At 38.5% G+C, this 19,226-nt stretch overlaps 1 protein-coding gene and 1 pseudogene across 1 annotated transcript; both read right to left on the reverse strand.

The window, feature by feature from the left end:
• Positions 1–1,324: 1,324 nt before the first annotated feature.
• LOC121406189 lies at positions 1,325–4,019 on the reverse strand. Its single transcript, XM_041597212.1, has 2 exons — positions 4,007–4,019; positions 1,325–3,197 (listed from the first exon to the last, which is right to left on the reverse strand). The coding sequence occupies exons 1-2, from the start codon at positions 4,017–4,019 to the stop codon at positions 1,411–1,413; spliced, it is 1,800 nt and encodes a 599-aa protein (XP_041453146.1). The 3' UTR covers positions 1,325–1,410.
• Positions 4,020–4,340: 321 nt separating this feature from the next.
• The window catches only part of LOC121406190, a 53,689-nt pseudogene continuing 38,803 nt past the window's right edge, over positions 4,341–19,226 (reverse strand).

Consider the following 19,226-nt stretch of genomic DNA (forward strand, 5'->3'; position numbering starts at 1 on the left):
GTACATGTACACACCATTGTAGGATCTAGTGACTGTCATGTAGACCAATAAGATGGTTCTATTCATTAGAGTAGAATGAAACTGGTTATACCATCTAGATGGTTGGGATACTCTGTTATATGTACATGTACACACCATTGTAGGATCTAGTGACTGTCATGGAGACCAATAAGATGGTTCTATTCATTAGAGTAGAATGAAACTGGTTATACCATCTAGATGGTTGGGATACTCTTATATATCTTTGTATGGATTACTTGGCACTATGTCACCAATACATACACTAAATAATCAAGTCCAAGGTGGTATATTTTTACTTAAAAATTCCAAGGATTTCATCCCGCATCACCAGTTACTATGGCAGCGTATTGTGCAGACGTCAGTGACATCATAATGCTTTTTTTACATCAATGCACGCATAGGTATAATCGATAAAAAAAATGTACCTACATGACACAGTCCATGGCAGAGAAATGTCATTCCATCATTTATCTGTCTTAAGATAAGGAGCCAGCAGCAGAGTACCCAGGTCAAGAGAAAGAGAGTCAACCCGAGGAGCCATCGTCTGAATAAATCTATGGAATAGTTCCTTTTTCTTTTGGCTAGGGATATTAAGAAAAACGGACAAAAATACAGGATTAATTCAACAGGATGTTGGCCCAGAATCCTTGTACATATAAATTACTAAAAGGTACTAAAAGGTAAGGTATTCCTGATACATGTAAATTAATAATGTTAAGACATGTTTTTATGACCAGTTTAGGAACAATTATTTCATTCTTCTTACATATAAATTAGTCTCGTACAAAAACGCTGCTGTTTCATGACTAGTTTAGGTACAATTATTGTACTCCTCGTAGGCCTACATATAAATGTGTATTCCTCGTACATGTATATAAATCAGTACTGTAAAAAATCTTTTGCTGATGTGGTTTACGGTACACCATGTGGAGTGTTATAGAAGCAGTGGATAGAAGGAGAGAGGAAGTGGATAGGCGAGAAAGTGGAGATTTGAGAATAGAGTATTCTTTCTTGAGAATAGTCCTGAAAAGGACTGTAAACCAGAAGGAATGTTGAGTGAGAACAGCTTGAGTAGTAGAGCTGATGAGGAGATGCTGGCTTGCGTCGGCGAGTAGAGATGATGAGTAGTAGAGAGACTCGACGTTTCGGACAGGTTGACTGTCCGTCTTCAGGAGTGAGTGTTCGCTCGGCGTGCGGCGGTACTTATGGCGTGCGTGCGGACGTGGGGGAAAGCTCTAGGCCGGCGGTCACGGCGGGTTGACGTCGTAGGTGGCGCTCTGTGTGTGGGTCGGCGGTTTGGCGGGAAACGAGTGGGCGTCGTATGCGGACGTGGTGAGTAGACGGCGGCGTGAGTTACGGCGGCGTGTGTGTGTGTCGGCGGTGTGTACATCAATGGTGGCGTTCTGTGCGTGTTGGTCGGCGGACTCGTCGGGTGAGCTTCGGCGGGAGTGAGTGGGTGGCCTGGTGTACGGATGAGGTGTTGGGTCGTCGGCGGAGGTTGTAGCGAGGTGTCGGTGGCGGTGGTTTGTGTGTCGGCGGAGTCCCTGGTTGAGTTGGTGATGCAATCAGACTGCTGTGTTGGGTAGGAGGGCTCGGTGGAGTGACGGTGGACGGCTGGTTGTTTGTGGATTGGTTAGAAGTTTGGTGGTGACGTAGGATTGGGTGCCAGATGCTGTTGATGTGGAGGCCAGGGTCTTGAGGCACAGTGTTGTGTTGATGTATCTCAATGGCTTCCCTGACCCTTCTGGTATTCCAGTGCCGGATGTTGGTGATTAGGTGGCTCCTTTCCCATTCTATGCGGTGATTCTCTTGTTGTGCGTGCTTGACGATGGCGGATCGGTCCCAGTCGCTGCGTCGGTGGTGGGTCTTGTGTTCTTTGAGTCTGGTGTCGAAGTCTCGGCCGGTTTCCCCAATGTAGACTTTACCGCAGTCGCAGGGGATCTTGTAGACGCCTGGTTGTTTGTTGGATGGGTGCTTGTCCTTATGAGAGTGAAGGATGGAGTGTAGTTTTCGAGAGGATTGGTGTCTGACGAGGATGTTGGCAGAGTGAAGGATGCGTTGTAGTCGGTGTGAAGTCTTGCCGATGTAGGGTAGTACTATGGTGGCGACGGGCTTGGTTTCGGATGGGTTTTCGGTGCTGTCGGTGCTGGGTTGATGGTTGGGTGGTTGAGTCTTGATCCTTCTTCTGGGGTAGTGGTTGATGGTGGTGAGTGCATTGGTCACGTGCTTGAGTTCTTGATGTAAGTGTGCCTTGTCGCTGAGTTGGTGGGCTCGTCTGATGAGAGTGTTGGCGACTGATTGGTGGATGGACGGGTGGTGGTGTGAGCGAAAGTTGAGGTAGCGGTCTGTGTGGGTAGGTTTCCGGTACACCTGGTGAGATGGGAATCCAGACGGTGTCTTAGTGATGAGAACGTCTAGAAATGGAATTGAGTTGTCGCGTTGGGTCTCCATGGTGAACTTGATGCTGGGGTGCTGGTTGTTGAGGTGGTTGAGAAACTGGTGAAGGTCGGGTGTGCTGTGCGGCCAGATGACAAAGGTGTCGTCGACGTAGCGGAGCCAGAGTGAAGGAGGTTTGTCCGCAGTCTTGAGTGCTTGGTGCTCAAAGTGTTCCATGAAGATGTTAGCGATGATTGGTGAGAGAGGTGACCCCATGGCTGCTCCTTGTAGTTGTTTGTAGTAGTTGTTGCGCCATTTGAAGGAGTTGGAGTTGAGACAGGTGAGGAGGAGGTCGTGGATCTGGTCTGGTGTGAGATTGGTTCTGGATGCTAGGTCTGAGTCGGTGATCAGGCGTTGCTTGATGATGTCACATGCTTGGTCTACAGGTACGCTGGTGAAGAGGGAGACGACATCAAAGCTGACGAGTGTGTCGGAGGGCCGGATCTTGGTTTTGGAGACGACGTCTATGAAGTGCTTGGAGTTGGTGACATGGTGCTGGGTCTGGCCTACGAGTGGTTGGAGGATGTTGGCCAGATGGCGTGCTGTGTTGTAGCAGGGTGACCCACGAGTGGAGATGATAGGGCGGAGAGGAGTGTTAGGCTTGTGTATCTTGGGTTGTCCGAATAAGATAGGTGACTTGGCTGAAGACGATCTGAGTTGGAAGTAGAGTGCCTTGGGTAGTGCATCGGATCGGTGTAGGGTCAGCAGTTGTTGGTTGATTTTCCTTTCGTTGGCCTGGCCTCCACATCAACAGCATCTGGCACCCAATCCTACGTCACCACCAAACTTCTAACCAATCCACAAACAACCAGCCGTCCACCGTCACTCCACCGAGCCCTCCTACCCAACACAGCAGTCTGATTGCATCACCAACTCAACCAGGGACTCCGCCGACACACAAACCACCGCCACCGACACCTCGCTACAACCTCCGCCGACGACCCAACACCTCATCCGTACACCAGGCCACCCACTCACTCCCGCCGAAGCTCACCCGACGAGTCCGCCGACCAACACGCACAGAACGCCACCATTGATGTACACACCGCCGACACACACACACGCCGCCGTAACTCACGCCGCCGTCTACTCACCACGTCCGCATACGACGCCCACTCGTTTCCCGCCAAACCGCCGACCCACACACAGAGCGCCACCTACGACGTCAACCCGCCGTGACCGCCGGCCTAGAGCTTTCCCCCACGTCCGCACGCACGCCATAAGTACCGCCGCACGCCGAGCGAACACTCACTCCTGAAGACGGACAGTCAACCTGTCCGAAACGTCGAGTCTCTCTACTACTCATCATCTCTACTCGCCGACGCAAGCCAGCATCTCCTCATCAGCTCTACTACTCAAGCTGTTCTCACTCAACATTCCTTCTGGTTTACAGTCCTTTTCAGGACTATTCTCAAGAAAGAATACTCTATTCTCAAATCTCCACTTTCTCGCCTATCCACTTCCTCTCTCCTTCTATCCACTGCTTCTATAACACTCCACATGGTGTACCGTAAACCACATCAGCAATTGTACATGCCACCATGCAAACCTTCAAACAACATCTGTAAAAAATCTGTTTTATGAACAATATTGTTCGGTTTTACTAATTTTAGCTACAAATTTTGTCTTCCTTAAACTTACAACTAGTAAGAAATTTCATGACCAATAAAAATTAAAATTACTGTTTTCCTCATACATACATATTAATATTGAATATGAACCTGTTTTATGACCTTTTTAGGAACAATTCCTCGTATGAATCAAGTACTAGATGACGAAGCAGTTTCATGATCAGTTTAAGTACAATCATTATGTTCCTCATACTTATAAATTAGTATTGTAAATAATCATTTCATTAACATTAACCAGTTTAGGTACAATTATTTTATGTCATACATTTATAAATGAGTTGGCCCATTGTAATGATCAAATTAATGAGCAGTATAAGAACTGTTTATACATTGATCATATCTAGGTTGTATCAGCCTGAGTGAAGAGGTCACCTTTAGCTTAATAAGTTTATTAGTTCACCTACCGAATCTTGTCACTGACTGCTTGTAAGAATGATTGAAGATCCTTCTGAGGCTTTTCATTGAATATGAAATTTCCTTTGCTGATCTGAGGGAAAGAACCCTGAAAGAATAGAAGCATCATTGGAAATAGTAATTCACCAAATCATTTCTTTATTCTCATTTTCATAATGCTCAAAATTGTATCATGCATGCCCGTCAGTGTCCACATTGACACGAACTGGCATGATGAGTTCACGCATAGTTTGGGCATAGTTTACGCACTTCCCGCATTGGCACGACGAGTTTGTGCAATTCAGACGGTGTCATGCTAAACTATTCGTAAACTCGACGTGAGCTGTTCGTGAACTATTCGTGACAGTCATGGCATGGCGCGCACTGCCACGCATCCTCCTGCATCGTCCCGACGAGTTCACGAACAGTTTGCGCATAGTTCACGACTCGGTCGCTAAATTTTGTAGTGACCAAAATTTTGAACATTCCAAATTCTCGACCAGGCATGGCACGCAGTCACGACGTGTTTACGCACACTTCACGCCAGTTCACGACTAGTTTGCGCGCTGGCACGACTTGAGTCGTACCAATGCATAACACAAAATCGTGCAAGTGTCAGGCTGGCTTTATGACCTACTTTCAAGAACTGAACTTGCCACAACACTTCACTTCTTTTATCATTAAAAGAACTGACCTTCTGTGTTGTACAACGCCTACTTAGCTTGTTGTACGCGATCAAATGGGAGGCTGAATGTCACACATTCGTACCATTGCACACAAGACGTACCATCCAAAATGTACTGTTCAAAATGTACCATTGCACGGCCTTAGGAGGTGACGTCACAATGCGATTTCATTGAATAAGGCCGGGGAATAAGGTGACAATGCGCGTACAGCCCGCTGGCTAAATGCGCAATGCTGTCCAAAATCATGCGCGCTTGTGGGATTTTCCTTTTCACTTTCAATATTTTTGCTCCCTTTTCATAGATTACTGGAGGAAAAAACTCTTGTTTTTTTTTAAATATTTTCGCTAGATTCCGAGGCGTTGTACAACACAAATAGCGAATATTCTTATTAGTGCAATGGTGCGAGATTTCGCATTCGGTGAAAGAAATAAACGTTCTATTCAACTCGGCTAACGCCTCGTTGAATAGAGCATCTTTCTTTCACCTCCTGCGAAATCTTGCACCATCGCACTCATGCCTATTCGCTATTTCTATATTATTTGACACACATTATTTTACTGCATCAATAATTTTCTTACTTTTAAACTCCATTGTTCTGATGGAATTAAATGTTCAGCTTTTGCAAGTTATAATCATTTTGAAATTGTTTCCAACATCTAGAAATTACATTAAAATTGAACTTTCTGTTTCTCAATAAATCTAACAAACCAATGCTTCTACATGGATTTTGCCTCAAAGCAAATTCACAAATGGACAGGGGGGTATCTACTCGCCAATGGAAGTCCCCCCCCCCTACCCCCGGGTTCTCATCATTTCATCAAACAGGATACATGTAATTTAAAAATTCCACCACTCTTTCCTATCCTTACTCCTCCATCTTTCTATTTCATAATATCTAATAGTCTCCCCCAAAAAATATATTATGCCTCCTCTCTATCTTTACATCTATCATAGAGCTATTACAATAGCTCTATGCATCTATCATTCTAATAATAATAAGCATTAAAGGTATTATTTAACTTTGTGAGCAGCCGATTTAAAAAAAATCTCAAATCATGATGAAACATGTGTACAAGTGCATGTATTAGAACTAATAAACCCTGTAAACAACCATTATTGAGAATGAAACAAAGCTAAAACTAGAAGGCAAACCCCGATTTTGTAAATAGGCGTCTTATAGATACCTGAATAGTACACATAAGTGTATGGGATGAAATTAAGATGGTGTTTCCGGTCACTTTATATTTCAATTTTTGAAGCACTAAATAATTATTTTCGAACGCAATTTTTTCTAGGCTTCATTTTGGTAACATATCACAGACACAGGTGACAAGTGTGACCTTCTAGCTCAGATTTTTAAAAGTCAAACCAATGTTAATCAATCACTTTAATTTATATAGCACAGCTTTTATATGGATATATTCAGCTGCGCTTGTTCAGAGCTCGTTTTACTTATTTTGGTCTACATAGCATATTTTCTTAACTAAAGAGATATGTTTTTAATTTTGATTTGAAGACAGCCAAGGATGGAGAGTTTCTTATATCAATTGGCAGGCTATTCCACAGTTTAGGGGCAGCAAGTGCAAATGCACGTTTGTGAAATGGTATCTGAAACAATAATTTATCTGTGGTACTTCCCAGGCTTCGACTGTGTAAATGAGTTTTAAGTTTTAGTAATTCTGTAATGTAATGTGGGGCTTGAGCGATTGATGATTTATATACAATTAACAGAATTTTGAATGAAATTCTTTGACGTACAGGCAACCAGTGAAGTTCTCTCACAATGGGTGTAATGGAACTGAACTTTGGGACACGGTATATAAGTCTTGCACATGAATGTCTACAATGTCTACATTGTTAGACAAACTTTGCATCATAAATCCTTTTTCCATGGTAAACTGTTATAAAATCTAAATTTAAAGTTGACTGCGATATGGGTCTCTTTAAAAATGTTTCCCTTTCTGATTAAATTATATTTATTATGTAAAGAATAAGCATTAATATCTGAATTAGACACCTAGATGTTTGTGAGGGCAATAGCAATTAATAATAAACATTCCTGATACCTTGAAGCAATGTAAAAAGAGCTCATATTGTTCTCTAAAGGTTAGATGGTTTATTTGATAGAATGTCAAATTTATCTTTAATATGAAAATAAACAAGATGACACCTGTCTAGATGTTTAATAAATGTACACAGTAATTCCTAACATTTGACAGGGATGTATAAAATTCGGAGTTCACATGTCATTATCCACAGGATAGAGTCTCACTTTCTTAAGTTTTATTTTTCATCCCAATTTTTTATTCACTATGTAAGTGTCAGGGAGATTCCCTAAAATGTGTACAAGTCATTAACAATTGTTATCATGTTAATTACATTCATGTACATGCTCCCCTTCATTTGACTATTTCTGACTTTGGTTGACTACAAGGTCAAGTACACAAAAATTGTAAACATCTAGACAAATGGAATGTAAATTACTTTCTGGAGTTTACTAGTTGGTAGAGCATATTAATGGATTGCACCATTAGTTCAACATGAATAGCTCCATGCATTAATACAGATCATGTGCATGTATAGTGTTTGTCTTTGTAGAAAAGTCATGAATATTTTTCTTTTACCAAGTTCACAATTTTGAAAATTCTACAAATACATGTAGTTCCTTTCTCTAAAAAAATATTGGATTTCATTCTAATTTCTATTCAGCATTATTAATTGAAGTTGCTGGTGTATAACATCCAGGAAGTAGGACTGTGATTCATTTAGGGCACTATTTCAATCATGGTTAACCTTATTATGACCATCAGAGACAAGCACTACATATAATTCGGCAGACTGTTCATTGCAGCATTTGATACTGGGGTAAATTTCCATTTCTTTGCTAGACCTTCAAATTGTGCTCCTAGTAGCTTCCAAACAGAATTAAAGAATTTGAAATTCAGTAAACTATCCTGTACTGACACTTCAATCCAATTTGCAGCCTGTCAATATCCACTATTCTATTTCAAACAAAGTTTATTGAAAGACCATTCATAAATTATTATATCCTATAAAGCAAAATAAATAAAGCAAACAAGCAAAACACACAAACACCCATAACCAATGCATTAACATAGTATAAGAACTCGATGTTAAGTCAGTAAGATTGGGCATAATACACAGTGCTTCTGCTATGTCACTGAATGAGATTGTTGACAAGTCTATTGCTTTCAACACACAAACGTATATCTTTCATTACAAACATATAATTTAAAGTTAAAACAACCGTATTACAACTATTCATTTCTAATATAAATTATGAGTGCTATAAAGCCATTGAGATGTATATTCTACAGATATATGTCATCAGACACCAACTCACTAAACATAGGTTGAGTAGGACAAAAACATATTTATTGTCTTGCCAACAGATATATGTACCAGTAATGTTGATTGAAAAACATTAATTTGAAACTGATGTCAAGTTTTAAGGCAGGTATTTATCTTCTACAATATGTGAGTCAGCAAGAAAACAGTATGTTCATATTCATATCCATTTTCCATTCTAGCTTTTACCCTGCATACCATCTCAATCTAAACCACCTGGTCATTGTTCATTTCATCCTATTATTATGTTCCATGTATACACTCAATGTAGCTCTCACTGTACTGTATACATTGTATGTATCATGGTCAATATCACTCTCATACACATACCACATGCACCTCTGATATTCAATGATCTACTTTCTCTCCCACCTTTTTGAAGCTGATATTTCTCTTTATATCTTCCATGTGTATTATCATATTAGAGATGACTAGGAAGAATCACATATGGATAAAGTTAAAAAGGTTTCCATGTTTCAACATCAATCATAACCAAACACTTGAAGATATGACAAATTTGTCAATTACAGCATACTTGTGCATTAGAACCAAATTTAAAAAAGAAATCTCATCTAGTCTCCTTTATTTATAAACACTCTCAAACAATATTTCTAAGTAGCATGAAATATGTTCTTTAATGTATTTAACACAATAAAATTAGATAAACACTTTTTCAATATTCCAAGTTTTCCAAACATGATGTGAGAATAAAGTAGAGGCAGACATACCTTCAAGGTTGAAGCCTTCTCATTAAGATGAGAATATAACTCCTCCTGGTCACAAATGTCACTTAGTTTCAGGTTAGTCAGGTTAGGTAGGGAGCATAAACATTCTACTAGGTGATGTAAAGAGGCTGATGATAGAGGCATATAACTCTCAATCTTAAGAGTATGGACCTACATGTGTACAAAAAATGATCATTAAACACACATGTACATATCAGATGGTATGATCATGCTGCAATGCTTCAAGTTAAACTGGTTCAAAAATGTTTGAAACATAAATTAACATTTTAGCCTCCATACCTGTTTAGGCTTCACATCTTTTCTGTTGAGGTATATTTTGTTTAAGACTACACATTTTTAATACCTATGAATTTTAAGAGAATCAAAAGTGGCCTAAGCTTTCGATCCTAGCAGAATCTTCTTCGGAGGCAAAATGACAAACATATAAGGTGGAACAACCATAATATAGACCACAGACATTCAACAGCAACACTGGAGCAAGGAGACAAAAGGGGCATTAGTGAGAAAAGATAACCAATCAGGTTAATGAAGGCGATGAAAGAAAAGGAGTAGGCAAACACAAAGGGAAGTAGGTGTAAGGCCAAAGAAAGACCTCAAGACAAGAGGGATTAAGATAATGAGGCAGGCAACATCAAACAGGATCTGGAACAAAACAGTGATAGAGGGTATGAGGAAGAGATGAATGACAAGAGAATTTGTGAGAGGTGGGTCAAACAGGTAACAAAGAAAGGCATAATAAACTTGTGCATAAGAGTTAGAAAAAGGGAAAGAGAAGGGAACAACTGATAGTGTGCAAAAGACATAAGTATGTATGATAGAGCATTAAACAAACTAGAAGAAGACAATAAATGTAAAAATAAATCTGTAAGTATAAAAGTATCCAAAAAGAAAAAAAAAATAAATATATATACAAATGGTGTAACTGATATTGTAATCCACTGGGTGTGAGGGGAAAAAACACAAGACTATAAGATAGAAAAAACCCTGTATATATGGAAGGGAAGCAAATTGCCTAAAAGTGTAAAAGCAAATAAAGAAGCTGATGCTGTATGAGAGAGGGGGCCTATTGGGGGGGGGGGGGGGACATAGTAAACATGAAAAAAAGCAAAATAAATAAGTGATAAATCTAAGAGGTGAAGGGAGAGGGAAAAAAATATTTATATGAATAAATGTTATATCGCCTGAATAAGGGAGGAAAAATAGGAGCTGAGCTTGTATGAGATATGGGAGGAAAGTAGAGGCAGAAACTAAAATGTAACTAATCTAAAAGAGCTGAGGGAAAAAAACATGTGTATACAAATGGAAAGTGGATAAGAAGGATTAATCAGTCGTTCCCCTCTTGGATGTTCAGGCCATGAGGTTGGATGGTGCGAAGTCGTCTCATCCAGAACTTCTCTCTGCTAGTACGGACTGAGTCAGGACGGGTACCTAAAGATTTGATGCCCTGTAGCATCATGTCAGTGATGGAGTGGTTGGGAAGGTTAAAATGGCGGCCAACTGGAGTGTCCAGCTTTGCTGTGTTGACGGTGGATCTGTGCCCGTAGAATCGTTTCTTGAGTGTGGTCTTGGTTTCCCCTACGTATTGTACCCTACAAACTCTGCAAGTGATGAGATATACAACATTAGTGGTAGTGCAAGTGATGTTGCCCTTGGTTCGGTGAGAAAGGCTGGTAGAGTTGCTGGTGAGAGTGTCGCCCTCGTGAATGTGTATTTCACATATAATACACCTGTTGCTGGTGCATTTGAAGGCGGGTGCCATGCTGTATGGGAGAAGAATGGTTAGTGAGGGAGGGCAATTCAGCACGAACAATGAGGTCACTGAGATTCGGTGGGCGTCGGTATGCTACAATGGGAGTATCGGGAACGGCCTGTTGGAGACGATCAGAAGTGTGTAAAATGTGGTGGTTATGAAACAGGATTTTACGGAGAGGGGGTAGATTGGGATGGAAGGTGGTCACAATAGTCCAGGATAGAAGAGGCATAACCTTGTTTTTTATATATACAATATTTTTTGATGGTTTCTTGTCAATTTGAGGGTGCTGATTACAAATCTGGATGATGCCACTCGTGTAACCTTGAGCATTTTCCGCAAATTGGCAAAATCCAATATGGCCGCCAAAATATGCAAATAACCCATGAAAATCATAAAATTTTCCGCACATTGGCTATGAAATGCATGCAATTGTGTGGCAGGAGTGAAATACTCTCTAAAAAAATAATTTTAAACAAAGTATTTATTTTTCTGATATTCAAAATGGCCGCCATAGGTCATTGTATACCTTATTATGTACAATATGAATAGGGAAAACTAATTTTCACAAAAATGAGCACTAAACTGCAAAAAATCCCTATGTATGAACAAAGTAATATATGCAAATCATTATTACTAACGAGATATATCATTTATAATGTCATGTATGAGAACATTGCTGTATTTTGATATCTAAAATAGCCGCCACTGGCCCAAACAGTATTGCCCACAATGGCAATGGGGGCCAAAAAAATCACAAGAGTGATCACTGAAATGCTTATTATGAAGATTAAACAGGTGGAATACTGACTATAAACATAATCATTAACGAAATATATTATTTATGTGCCATGTATGTGGTGAATGTTGCATTTTGATATTCAAAATGGCTGCCAAAGGCCTTAAAAGTATAATGCACAATGAAAAATGGTAGAAAGGAAATCACAAGAGTGAGCGCTAAAATGCATATATATATGTGATAAATTAATTGGATACTGTATAAAAACGTATTTTCGAACGAAATATATCATTCAGGTTTCAAGTTTGTGAAAAATACTGTATTTCGACTTTCAAAATGGCCGCCATCGACATTAACTGTATTATGTACAATGCAACGTGGGAAACCAATATTCATAGAAGTGAGTACCATAATGCACGTAACAGTGATCTATGAGTAAAATATTGTCTGAAAGCATGATTTCTAATAAGATATATCATTTATTCTGCCAGGTAGCTGATAAATACGGTTATTTAAAAGTCAAAATGGCCGCTACAGTCCATTACGGTATTATTCACAATATGAATGGGAACAAATCATTTCAACATAATTTAGCTTTGCTTGGTCAAATGGTGATGTATGAGTGGAATGTTGTCTGAAAACATGATTTATAACAAAATATATCATATCTTATGTAATTTAGGTGATAAATACTGTATTTCAACATTCAAAATGGCTGCCATATGCCCATTTTGTGAACATTATTTGTCTCCACCCAAATTGTATATCATACGATAAGTGCCTATGGTGGCCATTTTCAATTTTAAAAATGCAGCATTTATCACCTTAATTACACAACATTATGATATATCTCGTTAGAAACCATGGTTTTAGACAATAATTCACCCTTACATCACAATTAACAATTATATGCAATATTTAGAGTCGAGCAAAGCCAAATTCTGTCAAAATTATATGTCCCATGTTACAATGTACACAATACTTTTAGGACCTATGGCAGCCATTTTGGATTTCAAAGTACAGCATTTATCATACCTCCACCATATCCACGACCCATATGTGATGTTTTTAGTTAGAAATAATGTTTAAGACAATATCTCTACTCGTACATCACAGTTATATGCATTTAATGATTCTCACTCTTGTGAAAATAAGCATCCCTGTTCGCATGTTACGTAATTTAGTTAGGGCTAGTAGAGGTTATTTTGAATGTCAAAAAAAGTATTTATCATCTATATGGAAGAAGAAATGCGATGATTAAAAAAAAGTTTTCAAATAACGTGTTACTCATACAACAGGATTATATGGATGTCATAGTCTAGCATAATCCAAATTACATGTCCCAATTCATATTGTAAATAATACTGTTAGGGCCTATAGGGGCCATTTTGAATTTCATAATACAGTATTTATCTCATGTATGACTAAAGAAATGATATATCTTGCTATAAAACATGTTGTCAGGCAATATTTTACTCATAGATCACAATTACATGCATTTTATGTTTCTTACTCGTGTGAAAATTAGTTTCTCCATTCGCATTGTACATGATGAATATAGGGGCTATGGCGGCCATTTTGAATTTCAAAATACACCATTTATCACATAAATGGCATATTTGTTTTAAGTCAGTATTCCACTCGATTATCTTAATAATATGCATTTTAATGCTCAATCTTGTCATTTTTTGGCCCGGCCATTGCCATTGTACATAATACTCTTTGGGCCAGTGGCGGCTATTTTAGATATCAAAATACAGCAATGTTCCCATATTTGACATAATAAATAATATATCTCATTAGTAATGATGATTTGCATATATTACTTCCTTCATAAATTGCGATTTTTGTAGTTAAGTGTTAATTTTGGTGAAATTAGTTTTCCCTATTCGTATTGTACATGATAGTGTATACAATGGCCTATGGCGGCCATTTTGAATATCAGGAAAATAAATATTTCTTCAAAAATTATTTCTTAAGATTGTATTTCACTCCTGCCATGCAATTTCATGCATTTCACAGCCAATGTGTGGACAATTTTATGATTTTCATGGGTAATTTGCATATTTTGGCGGCCATATTGGATTTTGCCAATTTGCGGAAAATGCTCAAGGTTTCACGAGTGGCATCATCCAGATTCGTAATCAGCACCCTCGAATTGACAAGAAACCATCAAAAAATATTGTATATATAAAAAAACAAGGTTTGGTCAATTTTCTATGGGGCCTATCCTGGACTACAAGTGGTATTCTGTCGGTAGTCTTCTTGTCACTTTTAGGTTTGAGAACTTCAGATCTAGGGAGAACAAACTTTGTTGATTGTCATTTGCCAGTTGGACTGCCCTGGCCCCGTGGCCTCTGGCACAGAGATGTTTCAGCAAATTCCTGGTATGGAAGGAAAAATCAGGGGCCTCGGAGCAGATACGGCGAAGTCTGAGGGCTTGACTGTAAGCGATGCCGGTTTTGCAGTGACGGGGGTGGCAGCTGGATGAGTGGAGGTACTGGTGGGTATCTGTACAGGGTAGTGGTGATACCGTTAGGCCTTTTCTGGACTGTGACATCAAGGAAGTGGGTTTCCTGTTGGGAGAAATCAGAAGTGAATTTGATGGTCCTGTGGAAGGAATTGATGTGGTCATTGAATGTGTGGAGGCTATCTTCCTCCCTGGTCCAGATGAAGAAAATGTCGTCTATGTAAAACGCCACCGAATCCATGGGCGACAGGGGCAGAATCTAACATCTGCTGTTCCAGCTTGGTCATGAAGAGACCAATGAATTTTGAAAGAATGAATTATTACAGGTAATATATGCACCCTTATTCTACATTACATCATCACTTTTAACAATTATGAGATATCATGAAAATGATTAATTTAAGATCATACATAAGACCATAATAATATCAGATACTCTGTGATATGTTTGTTACTTCATATTTGTGTTCTATTTTCAGTAACCTTTTACCCTACATACCATCTCAATCTAAACCACCTGGTCATTGTTCATGTCAGCCTATTGTTATGTTTCATGTATACACTCAATGTAGCTCTCACTGTACTGTATACATTGTAACTATGTATCATGGTCAATATCACTCTCATATACATTCCACATGCACCTCTGATATTCAATGATCTACTTTCTCTTCCACCTTTTTGAAGCTGATATTTCTCTTTATATCTTCCATGTGTATTATCACATTAGAGATGACTAGGAAGAATCACATATGGATAAACTTAAAAGGTTTCTGTGTTTCTACATCTAAATCAACCGTATCCAAACATTTGGAACATTTATCAACTACAGCATGCCTGTAAACTCCAACCCAATTAAAAAAAAACACATATAGTGGGTGTTGCAAGAATATATCTGCGATCAATTGCAAATATTCTGTTGCAAATTTACAACTGATCGATCAACGTTAGTCATAGCAAATCAGATTAATCTTCTTGTTTCAAGGAGCAAATTAGCAATCAATCACTAATTTGAAATTAACTGCAAGAGACATGATTGATTTAGGGACCGAAAATTGACTTGCAATTGATCACAAGTTTCTTGCAACACCCCACTAGTCTTCTTTATTTATAAAAAAATCTAAATAGTATAAAAAATATGTTCTCTGATGGGTTTAACACTATACAAAAAACCCACTGCATTATTCCATATTTTCAAACATGTTATGAGTATAAAGTAGAAGCAAGCATACCTTCAAGATTGAAGCCTTCTCATTCAGATGGGAATAGAACTCCTCCTGGTCAGAATTTCCTCTCAGTATCAGGTTAATCAGGTTAGGTAGGGAGCATAAAAATTCTGCTAGGTGATGTGAAGAGGCTGATGATAGAGGCTCATAATGATTAATCACAAGAGTATGGACCTACATGTGTACAAACATTGATCATTAAACATACATGTACATATCATGGAGGGCGCTATATCGACATGGAGGGTGCTATATCGACTAATACCAATCAATTCAATTCAATTTTATTTATATCACTTCCATCAAACAAAAACAAATTGTATACCATATATATAAAAATAAGTATTTGTATCCATTGCAAAGAAACAAAAATAATAATACATATGTTGTGAAAAAAAAACTTACACGATTTGGGCAACACATTGGAGGTTTTAAATAAGTATACTATTTTTCAATAGAAATTAAATTAAGATGGAAATGGAGGGACCCACTAAAAAGCAATGCTTGTACAATGTGGGCCCCTCAAAAATAGATAACAAAACCAATAACAGAGTACAAATACAGACATATGTAATCAAATGAGAAAAAAAATAAATGAGAGAGAAATAATACTCACAAAATATAAAAAACGAAGATATCAAAAAATATAGTTTGTATAGGACAAAACAACCCGTCCTAAAATATATCCACCCTTCCCCCCCCAAAAAAAAAAAAGAAAAGAGAAAGGGGAGAATGCCCTGAGAAGATGGATGGGTGCTGCTAAACGTAGGTAGAACACATGCCATCGTGGACTCAAGCAAACTGGATTCAATGTGTATAAAAGGAGAAAAAAATATATAAAATGACCTGGAAAGAATAAAATGCGCGAAAAATGTGATTGATGCCGTAAATAAATAAATAAGCGGTAGGAAGGCGGATAATCATAATTTTGCTGGTGAATTTTCAAAGTAAAATCTGTTATTTTTGCAACTTTTATATAATTTCGGACTCGTTGTATCAAACTATTTTGTTGGACTAACCGTGCAATCTACTTCGAGTGAAATTTTGGACATCAGCATGTATCCTAGAAGTGCGAGTAAACGTCACAAAAAGAAGCGAGGATCATCCAAAAAAGACCATGATGTCCTGGGCAGCCCAGTGGCCCGAGGGCAACTCACATGTCCGAAGAGGATGACAACTCTCCTTTTGCTGGTCGGCCACCCAAATCGCCGACCACTCCAGGGCCTATTCATCTTGAAGACTTGAATGAAACTCTAACCATGAACGCATTGTCAAAGCCCTTGGTAATCAGAAAGTGATTGATACAATAACAAAGACTGTAACAAAAGCTATCCTGGATACAGTGACCCAAAGGGTGTATCAATCACTGGACTACGACGTCCAAGCGAAACTTTCAAAGATTCAAAAACTCGAAAAAAAGAAATAGATGATGTAGTACGCACGTCTGTGCAACTCATAAGCTATATTGTGAGCAAGCAGCAGAGTGCCATTGGAAGGAGCGCCAGCTACGGCAGAGGACCGACCAGAGCAGTTGCTTTTCATGGCTTCGAATCGTTAAGACGTACCTCTGGAATCGTCGGAAATCCTGAATCCGTTGAGTAATCGGACTTTTTGGATCGATATTTGGGCAGAGTGTGTTCGAGTGATCACCACCTGGTCAACCTTGGGCACGTTTTGGGGAGTCTCGAGCTACGGAAAGAACTTTATTTTCACCTTACTTTTTCGTCTTGCACTTTCATATTTCGCGGTGCATTACATAATACATGGGCCCATGACTCGTTGCTGAATTAAATGTTAACAATATCCCTGATGCGGAACGTAAAGTGGAGAATCTCACACTTAAGACACAAAGTGCTCTAATCAGATATTTCAAAAGGACTCATAGATTTCAAATTGGCTGCCCGGATGGCAACCATCTTAACAGGGTGTAGTCAAGAGTAAAGAGAACTAAACTTTAGCAAATTATTACTTTCGTGACCATAATACCTTGCTGAGCAAAGTGTATATAATTATTCATATTTTTCGGGGGTAATTCTTTATGATGTTTTCACCGAATTAATCTATGTGTGCACCTTTATTGTCACTTTCACTTTATCACATGGCCCTTGAATGTCAGTATTTACTCTACTATAAATGTTTTCGCTTTTAAAAAAATGATAATGTTGATATGGTTCCGATCGATTTGACATAAATTTGCACCTGCGGAATTTAAATCAAGTTCCACGAGGTATTGGATAGAGCGCCCCCTGCTTACTTCTTCTTCTTCTTAGATTGGTTTGAGTGGCGATTAGTCATATTTGACTATTGTCGCCATTTACTCTATTAATAAAAAATCTCACTTCTCACATAATAAAAATTATTACCAATACATATGTGAAATATTTTTCATGTGCATCCTTCTAATATGAAAAAGGGATAATTATGGTATAGTTTGCCGTAAATGGCGTAACTCTAATCAAAATGGCATATAAACAAATCTTCACCAAAAACAAACCGCTAGCTCAGTTCCAACTAGTTGCGCTTGCCCTGTCCTTTCAAGATGCAATCATACCGGTCAGCACGGTACATTGTGCCGATTTTTCGGACGTAAATGCCTAGGTCACCCATGCATAGACGAGGGGGCGCTAGTGTACCTGTGATTACAGATGGGTTAAACATTAAAATAATTTGTTTCTTTTTTTTAAAAAAAAACATCAACAAGGCGAAAACACTTGTAGGCTTTGTTAGTTATATGTGCAGAACATATTGTATATATTATATCATACATTATTATGTATATATATATATTTTTTCTTTTCACATTACTTGTACAATCATATCCTTTCATATTTCTTAATAAACAATACAATATAAAAAATAGTACATCATTCCTTACTGAAACGTTTCGTTCTTGAAACGAAACGTAAAAGTGCTTTCTGTATCCCTGGATCATCTTTTTTTAAATACTCCATTATTTGTCCAGGCTGTGATTCATTCAAATCTACAAGGAGCATTGATCTTTCAATTATATATTTTGGACAATGTAAAAGATAATGTCTGACAGTTTCTACCTCACGACATGTATCACAAAACCCTGTTTGATGGATCCCTAATCTATGTAGATCTTGGTTAAGACCAGCGACTCCAAAACGGAGACGATGGAGCACAGTTTCCTGTCTCCCTAGATTACATTTATATGTGGGTAACACTGATGGTTGCAACTCTTTCAGTGCTGAGTTAGTTTTATTCCATCTTTCTTGCCAAACTATCTTACAACTTTTTGAAATAAGTTGCATAATCTTGATAATGTTATTTGATTATGAATTTCTATTTTGTTTGATAAAGCTTTTTTTTGCGCAGGAGTCTGCTATTTCATTTCCTTTTATTCCACAATGACCAGGGATCCACTCTAGGTATATATCTAAACCTTTATATTTTAGTCTTGTAGAATAGTCAGAATTAGTAGGATCGTCTTTCCGATTCTGTAAAGATAAAAGTGCACTTAATGAATCACTGAAAATAACAACACCTGTATATATATCTAAATATTCTATCCATTCCAGTGCAAGAATAATCGCAATCAATTCCGCCCTGTAGGAGGAGGTGAAATTAGATAACCTTTTGCCTTGGTAAAAAGCAAAATAAGGTACGTAGAAAGCGGCTGAACTAATTCCCTTTTCAGGAGCTTTGGATCCATCAGTGTATATATGGAATTGGTGTAACCATTTTGTATGTATCAGTTCCAAACTCAGTTGTTGCAATTGTATTGGATGGTCCGAT

This window comes from Lytechinus variegatus, chromosome 19, assembly GCF_018143015.1.
Source record: "Lytechinus variegatus isolate NC3 chromosome 19, Lvar_3.0, whole genome shotgun sequence".
In the NCBI taxonomy this organism is placed as follows: domain Eukaryota; kingdom Metazoa; phylum Echinodermata; class Echinoidea; order Temnopleuroida; family Toxopneustidae; genus Lytechinus; species Lytechinus variegatus.